At 37.9% G+C, this 14,313-nt stretch overlaps 2 protein-coding genes across 4 annotated transcripts; both read left to right on the top strand.

Moving 5' to 3' along the window:
- Nucleotides 1-275: 275 nt before the first annotated feature.
- On the top strand, nt 276-8,905 carry LOC135595192 (serine/threonine-protein kinase STY13-like). 2 transcript variants are annotated; one of them, XM_065085794.1, is made up of 7 exons: nt 276-636; nt 973-1,309; nt 3,112-3,244; nt 3,390-3,585; nt 4,459-4,583; nt 5,501-5,659; nt 8,469-8,905. In XM_065085794.1, the coding sequence occupies exons 2-7, from the start codon at nt 1,074-1,076 to the stop codon at nt 8,766-8,768; spliced, it is 1,149 nt and encodes a 382-aa protein (XP_064941866.1). In that variant the 5' UTR covers nt 276-636; nt 973-1,073; the 3' UTR covers nt 8,769-8,905. The 2 variants fall into 2 exon arrangements, with proteins under 2 accessions (XP_064941866.1, XP_064941865.1); XM_065085793.1 differs by having other exon boundaries at nt 276-1,309.
- Nucleotides 8,906-9,175: 270 nt separating this feature from the next.
- On the top strand, nt 9,176-13,272 carry LOC103999933 (uncharacterized). Of its 2 annotated transcripts, XR_010480304.1 has the most exons (8): nt 9,195-9,605; nt 9,699-9,776; nt 9,902-10,008; nt 10,227-10,304; nt 11,798-11,899; nt 11,972-12,032; nt 12,125-12,206; nt 12,973-13,272. XR_010480304.1 is itself a non-coding variant. In XM_009421835.3 (7 exons), exons 1-7 carry the CDS (start codon nt 9,467-9,469, stop codon nt 13,089-13,091), a joined length of 705 nt encoding a protein of 234 aa, XP_009420110.1. In that variant the 5' UTR covers nt 9,176-9,466; the 3' UTR covers nt 13,092-13,272. The 2 variants fall into 2 exon arrangements, 1 of the variants encoding a protein (XP_009420110.1); XM_009421835.3 differs by lacking the exon at nt 11,972-12,032 and having other exon boundaries at nt 9,176-9,605.
- The last annotated feature ends 1,041 nt before the right edge of the window (nt 13,273-14,313 follow it).

Below are 14,313 nucleotides of genomic sequence, written 5' to 3'. Positions count from 1 at the left end.
CTTTGGACGGTATGCAGCCACAGAGTTCCCTAAACCGGTCCAAGTCCAACGACAAACACCGGCTAACTGCCGAAGAAAATCGTATCCTAGCCGTCGCGTTCTCTCAGCCGCCCATCGAAGAATCGGACGGTCAGTGCGCGTCCCCATTCATACCGACCCCACTTCCTCTGCCTGCAGCTTGTCGACACGTGAGTCACGAAGGTCCTCACCGAGGGAAACGGAAAAGACGGGAAACGGGTCGGCTTGGTGCAAATTGGAAAAGGGCCGCCAGTGGCATCTACTCTTTCTCCGCCACTGCCGCGTGGGTGGAGGCCTCTGATTGGCCCTGGGATTTCCACGGCTCTCCAGCGTATAAAAGCAGAGCCGCCGCCGCCGTTGTTCTAAGCGATCCATGGTCGGACAATCTTCTCGTTGACGCTGGAGAGGGATAGAACGAAGAAAAAGATTGCTGGGTCTTGGATTAGGAGTTTTAGGGTTTTGTAGATGCAGCAGCAGGCGTAGAGGAGCTCGGGAGTCGCAGTTCGAGGGGCTTAACCCCGTCCTGTTTGACTGTGAATTCCTTCGCCGATTGTACGGCTTTTGGACGCGGTGGCCAGCATCGGATTCGAATTCGAGCGCTGCACTGATTGCGTGGTTGTATGTTTTCTTCCTTTTTTTTTTTTACTTCCTTTTGCTGTGTGCTCTCGGAGTAGCTGATGCGAAGTTTCAATATCAAGAAAGGTGGTTTGACGGGGAAAAGCTTTAGGGTTTTGTAATAATTTGCTGGGGCAAATGGAGATTTTTAGTGAGGGAAGGGTCTAATTGATCGATTCTTCTCTCGGAGGTTGTGGTTGACGGGAAAGCTTGTTCTTTCTGAATAGATGAGTGATAATGAAGAAAGATGTCTCAGTAAAGAGCTTAGAGTTTCTATGAAATAGAGAAAAAAGGCGTTTCTTTGAAAGAAAACCCTACTGTTCTCGTCTCTTTGTGAAGGATGGATTGGTTTCAGTTGATGTGAGGAGCTCAGGTTTGGATGCTGTACAGAGTTTGGGACTTCGGGTAGGCGACCGTTTTGTGGCTGTGCTTGCCGAATCATGAGCTGTATCGACGACTATAGAGACAGTAGGAGAGACGAAGAGGATTTCAGGCGTCCGGGTGGGAGCCAGGTAGCAGCTGATTCTCTGCCCCTTGGACGGCACTCCTTGGGAGCCAATGGAAATTTTCCAGCTGCACATCTTGATATTGATGAGAAGCTTTTGATCGACCCAAAGTTACTTTATATTGGAGCAAAAATCGGAGAGGGAGCCCATGGGAAAGTCTACGAGGGGAAGTAAGTTCAATGAACCAACTAGACAAGCGCCTCAATTTTTTTCCTTCCTCTATTGGCAAACTATTTCACGTCTTTTCCGGAAATTTATTGCCAAGTGAGCCATATCATAAATGTAGAATTAGCAGCTAAAGTTGGAAGGATCTTAGTAAATGTATTTCTTGCTTTTTCATTTTTATCCTTTGTTCTTTCAGAATGTTACTCTGTTATGCAGAAAAGTACATCCTGCTTCTATTTCTTAAACTTATTATCTAAACGTCCACATTTGATGCTTCAGAAGATTGATACATTTGATGTTATGTTTTATTTAAAACATCTTATTTGATGATTTTTTAACTATTCAAAATTGCAAATCAAAATTGAAAATTCTGTGAGTGCTCCCCACATATTTTTAACCTATTCAATGATGTTTCACTTTGCTCCTGATTTTTATGTTTTTAAATAATTTGAGAATATGATCATTCTATGATGTAATTGCTTCATTTTTTTCTGATTTAAAATATGAAAAGTTTTTTTTAATTGTACTCCTGATCATGGGACTGTATATAACAAAGTTTCTTCGCTTTTCTAGCTTTTAACTTGCAGAAGTTTTGTAATTCAGTCCCTACATCTTGGGCATGTCCTAAGGGAACAAACACATTTTTCTACAGCTGCAGTTGGAGGGACCAACAGCAGATTGAAACCAAGAGCAAGGCCTGGAGCTAGCTAAGTAAAAATGCAATAAAACTTTTACAAAAGAAGGCTTCTTATAATTATAGTCAAGATTTATTGTTTTGCCCAGACCAGAATGGACCCGGCAATACTTATTGGTCTGGACTTGAACCAAAACATGAACTGCCTCTCTTCTTTGTACCTCAGTACATATCGGCAATACCGTTTGCTAATACACTGGCATAGATTGGACCCGAGTCGGTCCATTCATGGACTGACAAGGACTCAATACTTGAAGTGCAGAACCTTGATTATAATATCATTTGGTTTCTGTTGATGAAGAACATGATTTTAGTTTCTTGGTTAGTTTTTATGTTCTATGTTGCTGCCAAAGGAAAAGTGAACATCATGCAACTACCACGAATATGAAAAATTTCTCATGGGTGGTTGATAAATTCTTGGTGATATATGTATGTCTGCAGTACCATACTGACTAGAGAGGATTCACTAGCCATAAAGCTGCTGTAAAATTTCGAGGGTGAGCCCTTTGTGATCTATGTGACCCGAAATAAAGACACAGAAACAACCTCTCTACATGTTGGGGAAGACTATATACATGGACCCTTTTCAGACCTTGCATTGGTTGGAACTCACGCACTGGATTTGTATTGTTGCAAAAATTATAAACTACTGCATTTAATAACTGGACTTGGGTCAACATCCTTTTAATAGTTAAGGATTGGGATTTTAAAATAATGTGGGTCTGATTCTGCTGAAGTACATTACATTTAGTTGCTTGTAGGTGTATAAATACATGAGCTAAGAACTAAATAGCTCATGTTCACTGACTTAACACCTTTTAGATTTGTATACCAGGTTTAATAGGTACAACCATGCACAGGTTGTTACAATTGATATACAAACTATTGTATATACTTCTTAGAGACCTACTGATTTAAGGTTTAATTGTGACTAATGGAAAGATCATAAGGATTTCTAAACTTAGAGACCTACCAACTAACAGTTTAATTGTGACTGATGGAAAGAACATGAGGATTTCTATTAGCTTCCTGATCGTAATTTGTCTTGTAAAACTTGTCCAAGTATATGCATTATTCTGGTTGTTGTAATTCATATCAGCTTCTATCAATCAGGTACCACAACCAAATTGTGGCAATCAAAGTTCTCAATGGTGGCAGTACTCCTGATGAGAAGGTAACTCTTCAAGCTCGTTTTATCCGAGAAGTAAATATGATGTCCAGAGTCCAACATGAAAATCTTGTCAAGGTGAGTGTCTGCTCAATAATTCTTAATTTGCTGATGATTTCTGACATATAATAGTTTCAAGTCCATGGTCTTGGCCTTCCTATTTCATTCTTTCTTCTATTTCTTTTCAATTTTATGCCTCAACTATTCTCTCTCTTTCATGAAGTTCATTGGAGCTTGCAAGGACCCCTTCATGGTGATTGCCACGGAGCTGCTTCCAGGAATGTCATTGAAGAAATATTTGAGCAGCATTCGTCCCAAACAAGTAGATCTTCATAAAGCAATTAGCTTTGCACTTGATATTGCTCGTGCAATGGACTGCTTACATGCTAATGGGATTATACACAGAGACCTGAAACCTGGTTGGTACCTGTCTTGTGGTTTTGTTTGCACTACAATCTTAATCATTCAACTGTTAAATTTTTATTGTCTTGCACAAAAGTTATTTGCCAGTTGCCACCATAAAACACGTCTGATTTGGAGGACAAATTGCTTTCAAAAGTATAGGAGTGTTCTTGTATTTTGAAATGTCTACATCCATTATTTTGTATCTCTGTTTGTGTATCCATGTATTAGTACATATGTAGGTATATCAAATGTAATGCTGTTCCTTTCTTTTCTTGAAAAAATAAGAAACACCCTTTTTATAACTATATTTATGTGTATGCATCTGTAAATACATATGTAGGTACAGTATGTAGTTTGTGAGAAAATATAATTATTTTTTTTTTCCTTTTTAATTTACTGTTTGCAAAGCAGAATTGGTACTTCAAAATGCTTTATGTAGTCATTAGATAATAAGTCTGATTTGGTTGTTAAGATAACAAATATTTAATTTTTCTTTGATTCTTTCGGTAGTTTGATAGTAATTGTATACATAAGCTAAAGAAATGGAATAGGTCACCATGTTAATGAGTTGCAGTACATTTTATATGTGCATTCTCAAATTGGCAACTTATGCATCTCATTGCTGCCATGGGACACTTTTGGTAGGGATCACAAAGTGATTCTGCAAATAATACTTTATGATGTTACTGTACATCAAAGTTTGGTATAGTGATGACCATGAGTACCATGTTATCATAGTTAATGAAATTTGTGAGCTGCATGATGTAGATTGCCTCTCGCTGAGTGTATGAGTGTTGCCTATCTGTGAGCAGCATGTTATCATAGTTATTGTTGTTTTTGTTCCTTTTGGTGCATGAGTGTATAGTTTAATAAATGAAAATGTGCAGATAATTTGTTGCTTACGGCAAACCAGAAGAATGTGAAGCTTATTGATTTCGGACTTGCAAGAGAAGAAACAGTTACTGAGATGATGACTGCCGAAACTGGAACTTACAGATGGATGGCTCCTGAGGTGATACACCATTGACTTCACTGGTTATCATGTATTTGTTACTTGTTAACATCTAATTTCCTTTTTCTTGGTGTCTTGGGAAATATGTGGTGATTGGACACGCACATATAGTTTTAAGTAGAGGATATGAGGATCTTAATGGACATGTCCTATTTAAAAGTTTTGCATGCTTCAAAAATTGTCATAGTGTTAGTCCATAACCCATGATTTAGATGACATGGTGTGAAGAACGTCACCTTACAGATGGCTGTTTTGAGTCATTTCCTATGTTTCTGAATTCTCCATGATTTTCTTAATATACTCTTAGGAAGTAGCTTATTTATTTGTTTCTGGATTGTAACTGCCATTTGTTTATATTAACATAATTATCAAGCTTTCTCCACAACTTACATTGTTCTTCATATGCTTTACCAAGGAGCAAGTCGAACTGTTAAAACTTTGCCAGTACTCAGTATGCTTATCCTTTTATTCTACAGCTTTTTCTTATTAACAAAAAATTCATGTCGGTACTTAAGTTTACAAATAAAACCTAGCAAACCTTAATTGAAGTAAATCACCAATGTTGGTGCTTATGGCTTGAATGAGATTATAGAATATGCTATATGCTGAACTTTTTGTGATATCTGCTGGTTGTGTATTAGAAATTGTAGACAAATTGTGAATAAAAATTGTATTCAGTTTTACATATGTTTTAAGTCTTTGCTGGTGGTATGCTAGGATTTGTTGCTCATATCATAGTTATTTTGATTTTCAGGACTAAGTTTATTCACAGCATTGGTTTACAGTTAAAAGTGTAATCAGTCAAAGCATTAAAGCTGGTTCAATGCTTTCAATTAATTTTCTCAATCTTCTCCATTGCAATCCTAGAGTTATTTGCTATTTTGCTTATGGTTCTTCTTTCTATTGTGCTGTTGCAGTTATATAGTACAGTTACTCTGCGTCGTGGTGAGAAGAAGCACTACACCAACAAGGTTGATGTTTACAGCTTTGGCATTGTATTGTGGGAGTTGTTGACCAATCGAATGCCATTTGAAGGCATGTCAAACTTGCAGGCTGCTTATGCTGCTGCTTTTAAGGTTAGCATGTTGCTCCTTTCAATTTCCTTTGTTTACTGTGTCTTGATTCAGTCTTGGAGGTTTATAAAGTTCTTTCTAATCAAATCTGCAATAATATTTTATAGTTTGCAGAAGAAAGTGAGGTGCATAATCGAAAAGTAACTAACTTAATCCTACTTGTAGACCTCCACTTGTTCTATTATCAGTTGAACTTTATAAGTTTTGCCTCACTTGTCGGCTGAAGATTTACTTGATTATCATTGTTTAATGATTAGTGCTTTCTGGTTTTCATCTTTACTGCTTTGTAGCTTAGCATGCGATAGTATGTAATGTTGTTGGACTGCCTTTATCTGTATCTGTACTAATTGCTGGGAAGACAATATACTTCAAACTACAATTGGTTATACTACTATGATCTGTGATGCTTCCATTGTCAACTTAAACCATATAAATTTCATGATAATGCTTGTAGGCTTATTTTTTTCTTCCCCCACCAAGAGCTATCACCTATTTTTTGCTTCAGTAAATGTCATGGGGAATGCATGGTAGATAAAGGATGAGAAGACTTGTTTATTAATTGCAAGTAGTAGTAGAGAGGTGCATCCATTGGATTAGATTACTGGCCATATAAAACTAATCAAACGAAAATGTGTTGCTGCAAGCTTACATGATGTGCAATGCTTGTGATTTTTTTCTTTTCACTTTTACTTTGCGAACTAGTTGCCTCTAGTAATTTGGTTGGTAAATAATCTGTGAGGGCTTGTATTGCTTTTACTTTGCAGTCTAGTGATTCTTTCGTTTTGTGAACATGTACATGGATGCATCAGCTGCAATGTGGTGCTTTACGATCTCATAAAATTTCAACTAAAATGCAACTGACTAAGCTGCACAAGCATGAAATATTTTTTAGGAATGGAGTCGATTCCATAATCAATATGTGCAAGATTGAGGGATAAGGCTTTTCCACCTGACATGTCAGTGAGAATTATTTAAGCAGAGCAAAATGGAGAACTAAAGAAGTTCCTCAGAGTTGATTCATTTAATTTTATACTCAACGGTGTGGGTGATTGGATGGCATATGAGTTTTTAATGAATTAAAGGAATTATTTAGATTAACAGACAATGGAAGCTAAAAAGGGAAAGTAAAACGGCCACATAGAAATGAAAAATTGAAACATCTTAGGATACAAGTTGATAAAGTTGAGTGGGATTCTTAGACCTCATGGCCCATATATAATTAATATTTAAAGCATATGGGATTACATGATGTGCTGGCCAGGAGCCATACACCATTTATATGTGGAGGTTCTGCATCACATTTGGTGGTGCTTTTAAGCAAGGTTCACCATTTCAGCTATCTGTTGGACTGATACATACCTTTCAGTATTAGTGTACTGACACAGTACATCGATATATGTATCGGTGTTTTACAGAGGAAGAAAATGAGGGAGAAGAGGAATGGATGGTGAGGAACAGATTAAGAAAAAGGAGGAAGGAGGAAGGAAGAGGGAAGAAGAGGTGGAGGAAGAAGAAAGAAGCAGTGGAAGAAAAAAGGAAGGAAGAAGAAGAGGAGAAGAGGTGGGAACATACGTGGGAAGAAGAATGAACACTGGCAGTTGCAGTGGCGAAGTAGTGGCATTGTATGCAAGAAGAGGGCTTGTGTTAGAACACGAGCCCTAATTTGTTTTTTTTTTTAAATGCTGAGTTGGATGGACCCTGCCACTTTTCTGATTTTTTATTCTTTTAATCTGATCGTTTGAAACAGGGGTGGTCCACGTACTGGCCCACTCCCAGACTAGTATGTACTGCTCGTACCATACCGTTTTGAGTGGTATAGCAATCCTTGCTTTTAAGCATCATTACTATTACTTCTAAGATTATCATCTATTGGTAGTCAGGTGGTTGTCAAGTGAACCCTTTATCTAGTGTTTAATCTTTGAAGCACCCATAAACCCTTGGGGCTTCATTACGATTTCATTTAGAAATAACGAAAAATAAGAGGCAAATACTTGCACAGCAGTATATACTATTGGGGTTGCTGATTTGGAGCCATTAGTCGTTGATCACCTACAACAGTAAATGATATTACTCCACCGTATCATAGAAAAATTTGTTGAATATAACTTTCTAGAGGTACCCTGATCATGGTTCCAAAACCGGTTTTGATTTCAGAACCGAAACCAAACCAGTACTAGGCGGATCTGATTTCGGTTCAAACCATCAGTTTTGATTGATAAAAAGAAAAAAAAAGAAAAAGTAAATTACTTCCCCGAGTTTTGAACCGGTCATTAAGCTTGGAGTGATAACTACTGCACCCTGGAACCCACTTGTTTTTTAATCTTGTTTGGAACTGAACCGTCAGAACCCGATTTCGGTTCAGTTTGGAACTGTCGAATCATACCCAGTTTGGTTTTGATGCTTGACTGGTTTTGTTTCGGTTTGAACCATACCCTGGTGGATTCTATCTAGAGGTAATTTTCTTCTACATGTAGAGTTGAACAACAAAGGGGTTCAAAAATTAGATGATACTTCTGTTAAATGTTATATGGGGCTTTTATAATGGACTATTTGTCTTAGCCAATCACTTTGTATTTTATATACGTAAGTCCTTGAGGTAATCTGATTAGTTGATTAGCAGGCGATGATGCCTATTATAATCTTGCGAGTGACTTTTGGAATTTTGTTTTAAGTTCTAAGAATTACAATGCTTGTGTTAGATATATTGATCAAAGTTGTCGTGCATGCACTGTCTGTGATTGTTTACCCCATCACCGGACTACTGATTGCTGACTTGAACTTACTGTTTTGTTGCTCCGGGAAATCCATGCAGCAAATGCGCCCACCGCTGCCTGAAGACACGCCACCGGAGCTCGTGTTCATTGTGCAGTCATGCTGGGTGGAGGATCCCAGCACGCGGCCCAGCTTCAGCCAGATCATTCGCATGCTAAACGCCTTCCTTTATACCCTTCCACCAGCGCCTTCACCAGAACCCGACGCTGTGCCTGCCGTGATGAACACCCGCGGCGCCATCACAGCGACGTCCTCCCCACGGAGGGGAGGCAAGCTTTCTTTCCTTCGTCAACTCTTTGCTGCAAAGAAGGCAGGTAGTAGCAGTAGTAGCAGTGCGTAGGCGATGGAAATTTATGATTTTTCTTGGTTTTGACCGAAGGCGGTATACTTCACATGGAATACAGGAAAAAAAATCATGCTTATCCAATATTTATATATATATATATATTTATATATAAATCTAATCTTCTAATCTCACGTATTCCCTGTTCTTTTGTGCAATTAGTCTCTGCAACCAATTATATATATATATATATATATATATATATATATATATATATATATATATATATATATATATATATATATATATATATATATATATATATAAAATCTTCTTATCTCAAGTATTCCATGTTCTTTTGTGTTATGAGTCTCTGCAGCCATTCTTCATGCATGTCCGTAGTAAAGTATGAATATCTCGTCATAGTCAGGCTCTGGTTGAAGTTTTGGTCTCGGATGGGGTAAGGCCGGCTGACGAATTTGCTTGGTGGTTCGTCCATCGTTGTAGCTGCTTCATGATCCGTGCATGTCAATCCTGCCGTCGATCGTGTTAGCCCTAGCCTATGCGGGAAGGGAACCGGACTGATGATCACCGTTCATCGCTTTTGCTTACGAATCGTACGGTCGAGAAAATATTCGAGTAGAAAAGAAGGGAAAGAAAAGAGGGAAAATTTTAATTATTATGTGTTTACTGGACGCCCTTATCATTAACACGGTGAGTTGGAGGACACCGCCAGGGGAGTGTGAACGGCAACAATGGCTTCCCTCCACCTCTCTTCTTCCCACGCTCGGCTGCTCCGTTGCTCGCCGACCTCTCCCTTCCCCATGCTGCCGATGGCGAGGGCTCGCACCCTGTCCTTCACGCCTCTGCGCTCCAAGTTTTCCTCCTTCCCTAGTAATGATAGTAGTTCTGAGCCAGAAGCTCTCTCCTCCCTGTGATTGCCCCTCATCGCTGATTCTCTCCCTCTTTTTCTCCCTCATCTTTCAGGAATCTACGCCTTCTCCAGCAACGACATCAAGGTCGGGTCCAACATTGAAGTCGACGGCGCCCCCTGGCGGGTTCTCGGTATCGCTTCCTTTTGTGCTCCACTATAGAGAGTGTTCTTTTCCCGTGTAATGTTGCTGTCATCGTCGAACTTCGCAGTCATCCCTCTGGTTAACTTTATTCTGGTTTTTGGTTTGACTTGATAGAGTTTCTCCATGTGAAACCTGGAAAGGGGGCAGCATTCGTGAGAACGAAAGTGCGCAACTACATAACAGGCAACACGGTTGAGAAAACCTTCCGAGCAGGAAGCACGGTAAATCCGAGTTCATACTGAAACACAACCTCGGCGTCTTTCTGAAATTTGTGTTTCCGCATCAGTGTAATGCATGACAGGCCTTGTAGGGTTATTTGCTTCATTGCTTTTGGTTTACACTACTTCTTCTTTGTAAAATGTTTAGGCTGGTCCACTGTTTCCTTTTCTTTTTTGTTTCTTTTATTGACCTAATGCCCTGTGGTACCCTGCTGTGACAGATTCAAGAAGCAAATATTGCCAAGGAAACCAAACAGTTCACATACAAGGATGGCTCCCAATTTGTGTTCATGGATCTGGTACAAATTTGCATTCCTTCGCATTTGCAATTATGACACAAATGAATGATAGAATAGTTTAATTTATCTACACTTTTAAAGATGATTCATTTCATTCATCTTTTACCTTATCGAAGTGTGCGCATGATATGATGGTATCTGCCACTGTATATATGCTTCTCCATTTTGTCGATTACATTGCCATGATGATGCATTCTGATTAATACAAATTGCCCAGTTGGATTTGTGTCACGTTTTGGCATGGCATGATAAGATTTTGCGCTTACCATGACTAACATGATCTGGCATGACACGTCAAGGACAACCATAGTCTCTATGAGAAAATATTTATGATGCATTGATTGACTGATGAAGGTGTAAAGTAGGTATATCACTCTGTTGTGGTAATTCAGTGTTCTCGGTTCTTGTCTGCAACTTGGATATAGGATCACATACTAAATTCTATGACACCTTCTGATAACAATGTTTAGATTTGCTCATCGATCTACTTGAGGAATAAGTTTATTTCTCCTTTTGTTGGTAGTTATAACTTGGATGAGAATTTATGATTCTAAAGCATCTTGGGAAGCCAACTAGTTGTTCCATTGCTGTCATTTCATTTTGGGAGCCTGGTTATGAGTTCTTAAGGAATCTTGTGATCACTGAGCTGCATTTTTAGGAATAGGTGATATGAATCTCATTCTTGTTATATATCAACATTTTATCTGAGGATCTCTTCAAGTGGTTGTTCTTAATAGACCAGTAAAGTTGGGTTAGAAGCGCCTTGCATGTGTTAAGAGTGATCAAAAGACAACAGGTCCACTTTGGTCATGTCAGCCCTTAATTTCTCAAGGAGGGCAGTCTCCATGACAAGAACAAAAACCAACTTGATAAATTATTAGCAAATCTAGGTAAAATTCTTTCTTTGATAATGCATATGGAGGCCTATTTGCAGAATGCATGCACGGTGGAACCAGGAACTGTTTATCTTGGGCATTACTGATAGAATACTTTTAGAGATTGCACAGTTCTGGAAAGATTTGTCATCAGTTGAGGACAAAAGGAATTAAAAGAGTTTAAACAGTTCAGTAGAAAACTAGGAAATACATGATTATCCACCTGACAACTTGATTTTATTTTATGGAATCAAACTAAAGGATGGTGGAGTAGTTAATTTTAAAATAGAAAAGAGTTGAGGACCTCTATACTTAGACTTGATTAGGTTTTTTGTGCTTGAATCTATACTTGGCTTCAGGTTTTTAACTGAGAAGCTTATCTTTTATGCCTATGCCTCATCTGATATTGGTCCAGGAAACTAAAAGTTGGGTGTTTAACCTAGAGCATTCAAATAACTGACCTGCTTTTATATATTTTCTCAGTGACCTCATTGCACATAAGGCTGACAGTGTTGAAACATGAGATACTTTTGAAATACTCCCTTTTCATTTTATGCTATTACATATGTGAATCTTCACAAGATATAGCAGATATCTTGATGTGATAATTTGTGACAGGCTACCTACGAGGAAACTCGTCTGACTGAAGCAGAAGTTGGTGAAAAGACCAAATGGCTGAAGGAGGGTATGGACTGTAATGTGGTTTTCTGGAATGGACGGGTATTCCTTGTCTCTGCTCTACCATGGTCTTTGTGGCTTATGCACACCTTAGTTATTGTTATGTGAAAACAGGAAAATGTTGGGTGCTCGGATTATGGGTTTGGCTGGGGGCTCTTCATCTTTTTGCCTTCCTGTTTGTCTCTTATTGAAATCCTTTTTGGTTGATGCATTTACACTTGTAAGATGTATAAGTTTCAGATCAACTAATGTGGAACAATTATATAGGTTATCGATTTTGAACTTCCCATCATAGTTAAGCTGACGGTGGTTGAAGTGGATCCTGGTGTAAGAGGTGACACTGCACAAGGTACTTTAGGAGAGAGATTTATATAATGATTTCTTACTGATTCTGCAATTTAACAATCGAGTTTTGGTCCAGAAAGGTTGCTAATAATTGATTCTTTCAACTGAATAGATGTTGCTTTCTTTCTTTTTTAGTTTTGATGCATTAATTCAACCACTACTGGATAGAATATTTATTTGCATATAAACGTCCCAAAACTGCTGTCTAACGTCATTAAGTTGCCACATGTAACACAGATGACAAGTGAAACTGTCTTGCAGAGCCCTTTCATATGGTTATATGCAAATTTTCTTCTTGTAGTTATCGATAGAGTGCCTCTACTTTTGTCTTGTAGCTAATCCTACCACCGTTTGTGCATGCTTACAATTCCTAAAAGATCTAGAAAGCATTCACGTGATCGTATCACAATTTTTTGGTCGTTATATAATCTCATCATCGGTTCATTTTCCTTGACGCTTCTCCACATTTTGTACAATTGGAGGCATACTACTTCAGATAATTTTGGTTTAAGACAAAATAGAGCTCTGTTCGGAATATGCAAAATGAAGTTCTAACTGGAACAGTGTTCACATCCCCTTTTTTGTTGAAAAAAGGTTGCACATTCATTTTCCATGAAGGGAAACATGAAGGTTATAATTGTGGTCAGGGAGGATAGTTGAATGGGTTTAATGTATCACCACCAACATTTCTTCAGTGTTCATTTATTTACATATTAAACTTCAGGTGAGAAGAATATCTAATGTTTGTGTGAACAAAATACAAATCGCAGGGGGATCAAAACCAGCAACTCTTGACACAGGTGCGGTCATAAATGTGCCGTTGTTTGTAAACACTGGTGAAGAGATCTTGGTGGATACTCGAACTGGCCAGTACACAAACCGAGCATAGGGAAGCTTCTGTTGTATTGAATCCTCCCAACAGAGTGTTTTAGCTTTTTTTTTTCTTTTTTTTTTCCTTTGAGGGATGACAGAATTGTGCAATTGAAGGTTTTGTCATATCAAGAGTTTTGCAGCTTTGTGACTAACCTGACAGTTTCTACATCATATTCTTAAAAAACATCTTCCATTGATTACTGTCTTTTCAGCTTTACATGCACAAACTATTTGTGCGATCTGTTTGGCTGTTTGCAAATGGTGATTCTTTTTCATGATAAGGTTATGATTTGTGCTAAATTGTCTGTCAGAGAACGATGTGAATTATCATTACAAGTACAATTGATGAGAGATATTCAATATCCTGTGTGCGCTCTCAGAAGATCGTGAGCAGGCAACAGATTGCACTGATTCTGCTGTTTGTTCATGAAATAAGCTGCTTTTCTTGTTGGTGGAATATGTCATAAGTAGCAGATGGATTGTCCCACAGAAGGTTGAATGTGCATGTATGCGCAAGGAATGAAACTTCGAACCACGATATTGTATTGGTCCATGACCGGTTCGGTATATATGAATTGGTGCCATTATAGATATCGATATTTCAGAAAATTTATTGAAAATTCAGTCGAAATTTATTTTTTATTTTTTAAATAATATTTTAGTTTTGTTTCCTATTTTTCTAATTTATAAAATCAAATCGAATAAGAATAAAATAAATCTGAGTTATAAATCAATAGAATATGAAACCGCATTGCTTGGTGGCTAAGGATTGAAAAATAGAATTTCTAATTTTAGGATCCATCAAAGAAGAACTCTATCACAGCATCGTCGTCATTTGATGTTTTTCTCCTATTTTTCTGATTTATAAAATCTAAATAAGAATTAAGTAAATCTAAATCAGTGGAATATGAAACTGAATTGTTTAGTGGCTAAGGATTGAAAATAAAACTTTTGATAAATTTAGATTGAAGTAATACGTATTAGATGCTCCTTCAAATAAGGTTGTTTTCTTGGATTGAAGAGCAGACATGTTTTTATTAGATATGGAAACTCTTAAGATTTAATAAAAATCGAATATCAAAATAATATTAATATATACATGCCTCACCCACCAGAATAGGAGTTTATGACCGAACCCAAACATCAAAAAATGCATGACGGATTATATGGTAAATAATGTGTCATTGATGCATTTGTAGGAGCCGCCCGCGCAAGTATAACCATGGCGTGTATGATTG

Source organism: Musa acuminata, chromosome BXJ1-10 (genome assembly GCF_036884655.1).
Source record: "Musa acuminata AAA Group cultivar baxijiao chromosome BXJ1-10, Cavendish_Baxijiao_AAA, whole genome shotgun sequence".
NCBI classification, from domain to species: Eukaryota; Viridiplantae; Streptophyta; class Magnoliopsida; order Zingiberales; family Musaceae; genus Musa; species Musa acuminata.
The sequence above is the reverse complement of the archived record's forward strand: the minus strand, read 5'-3'. Positions and strand labels throughout refer to the sequence as shown.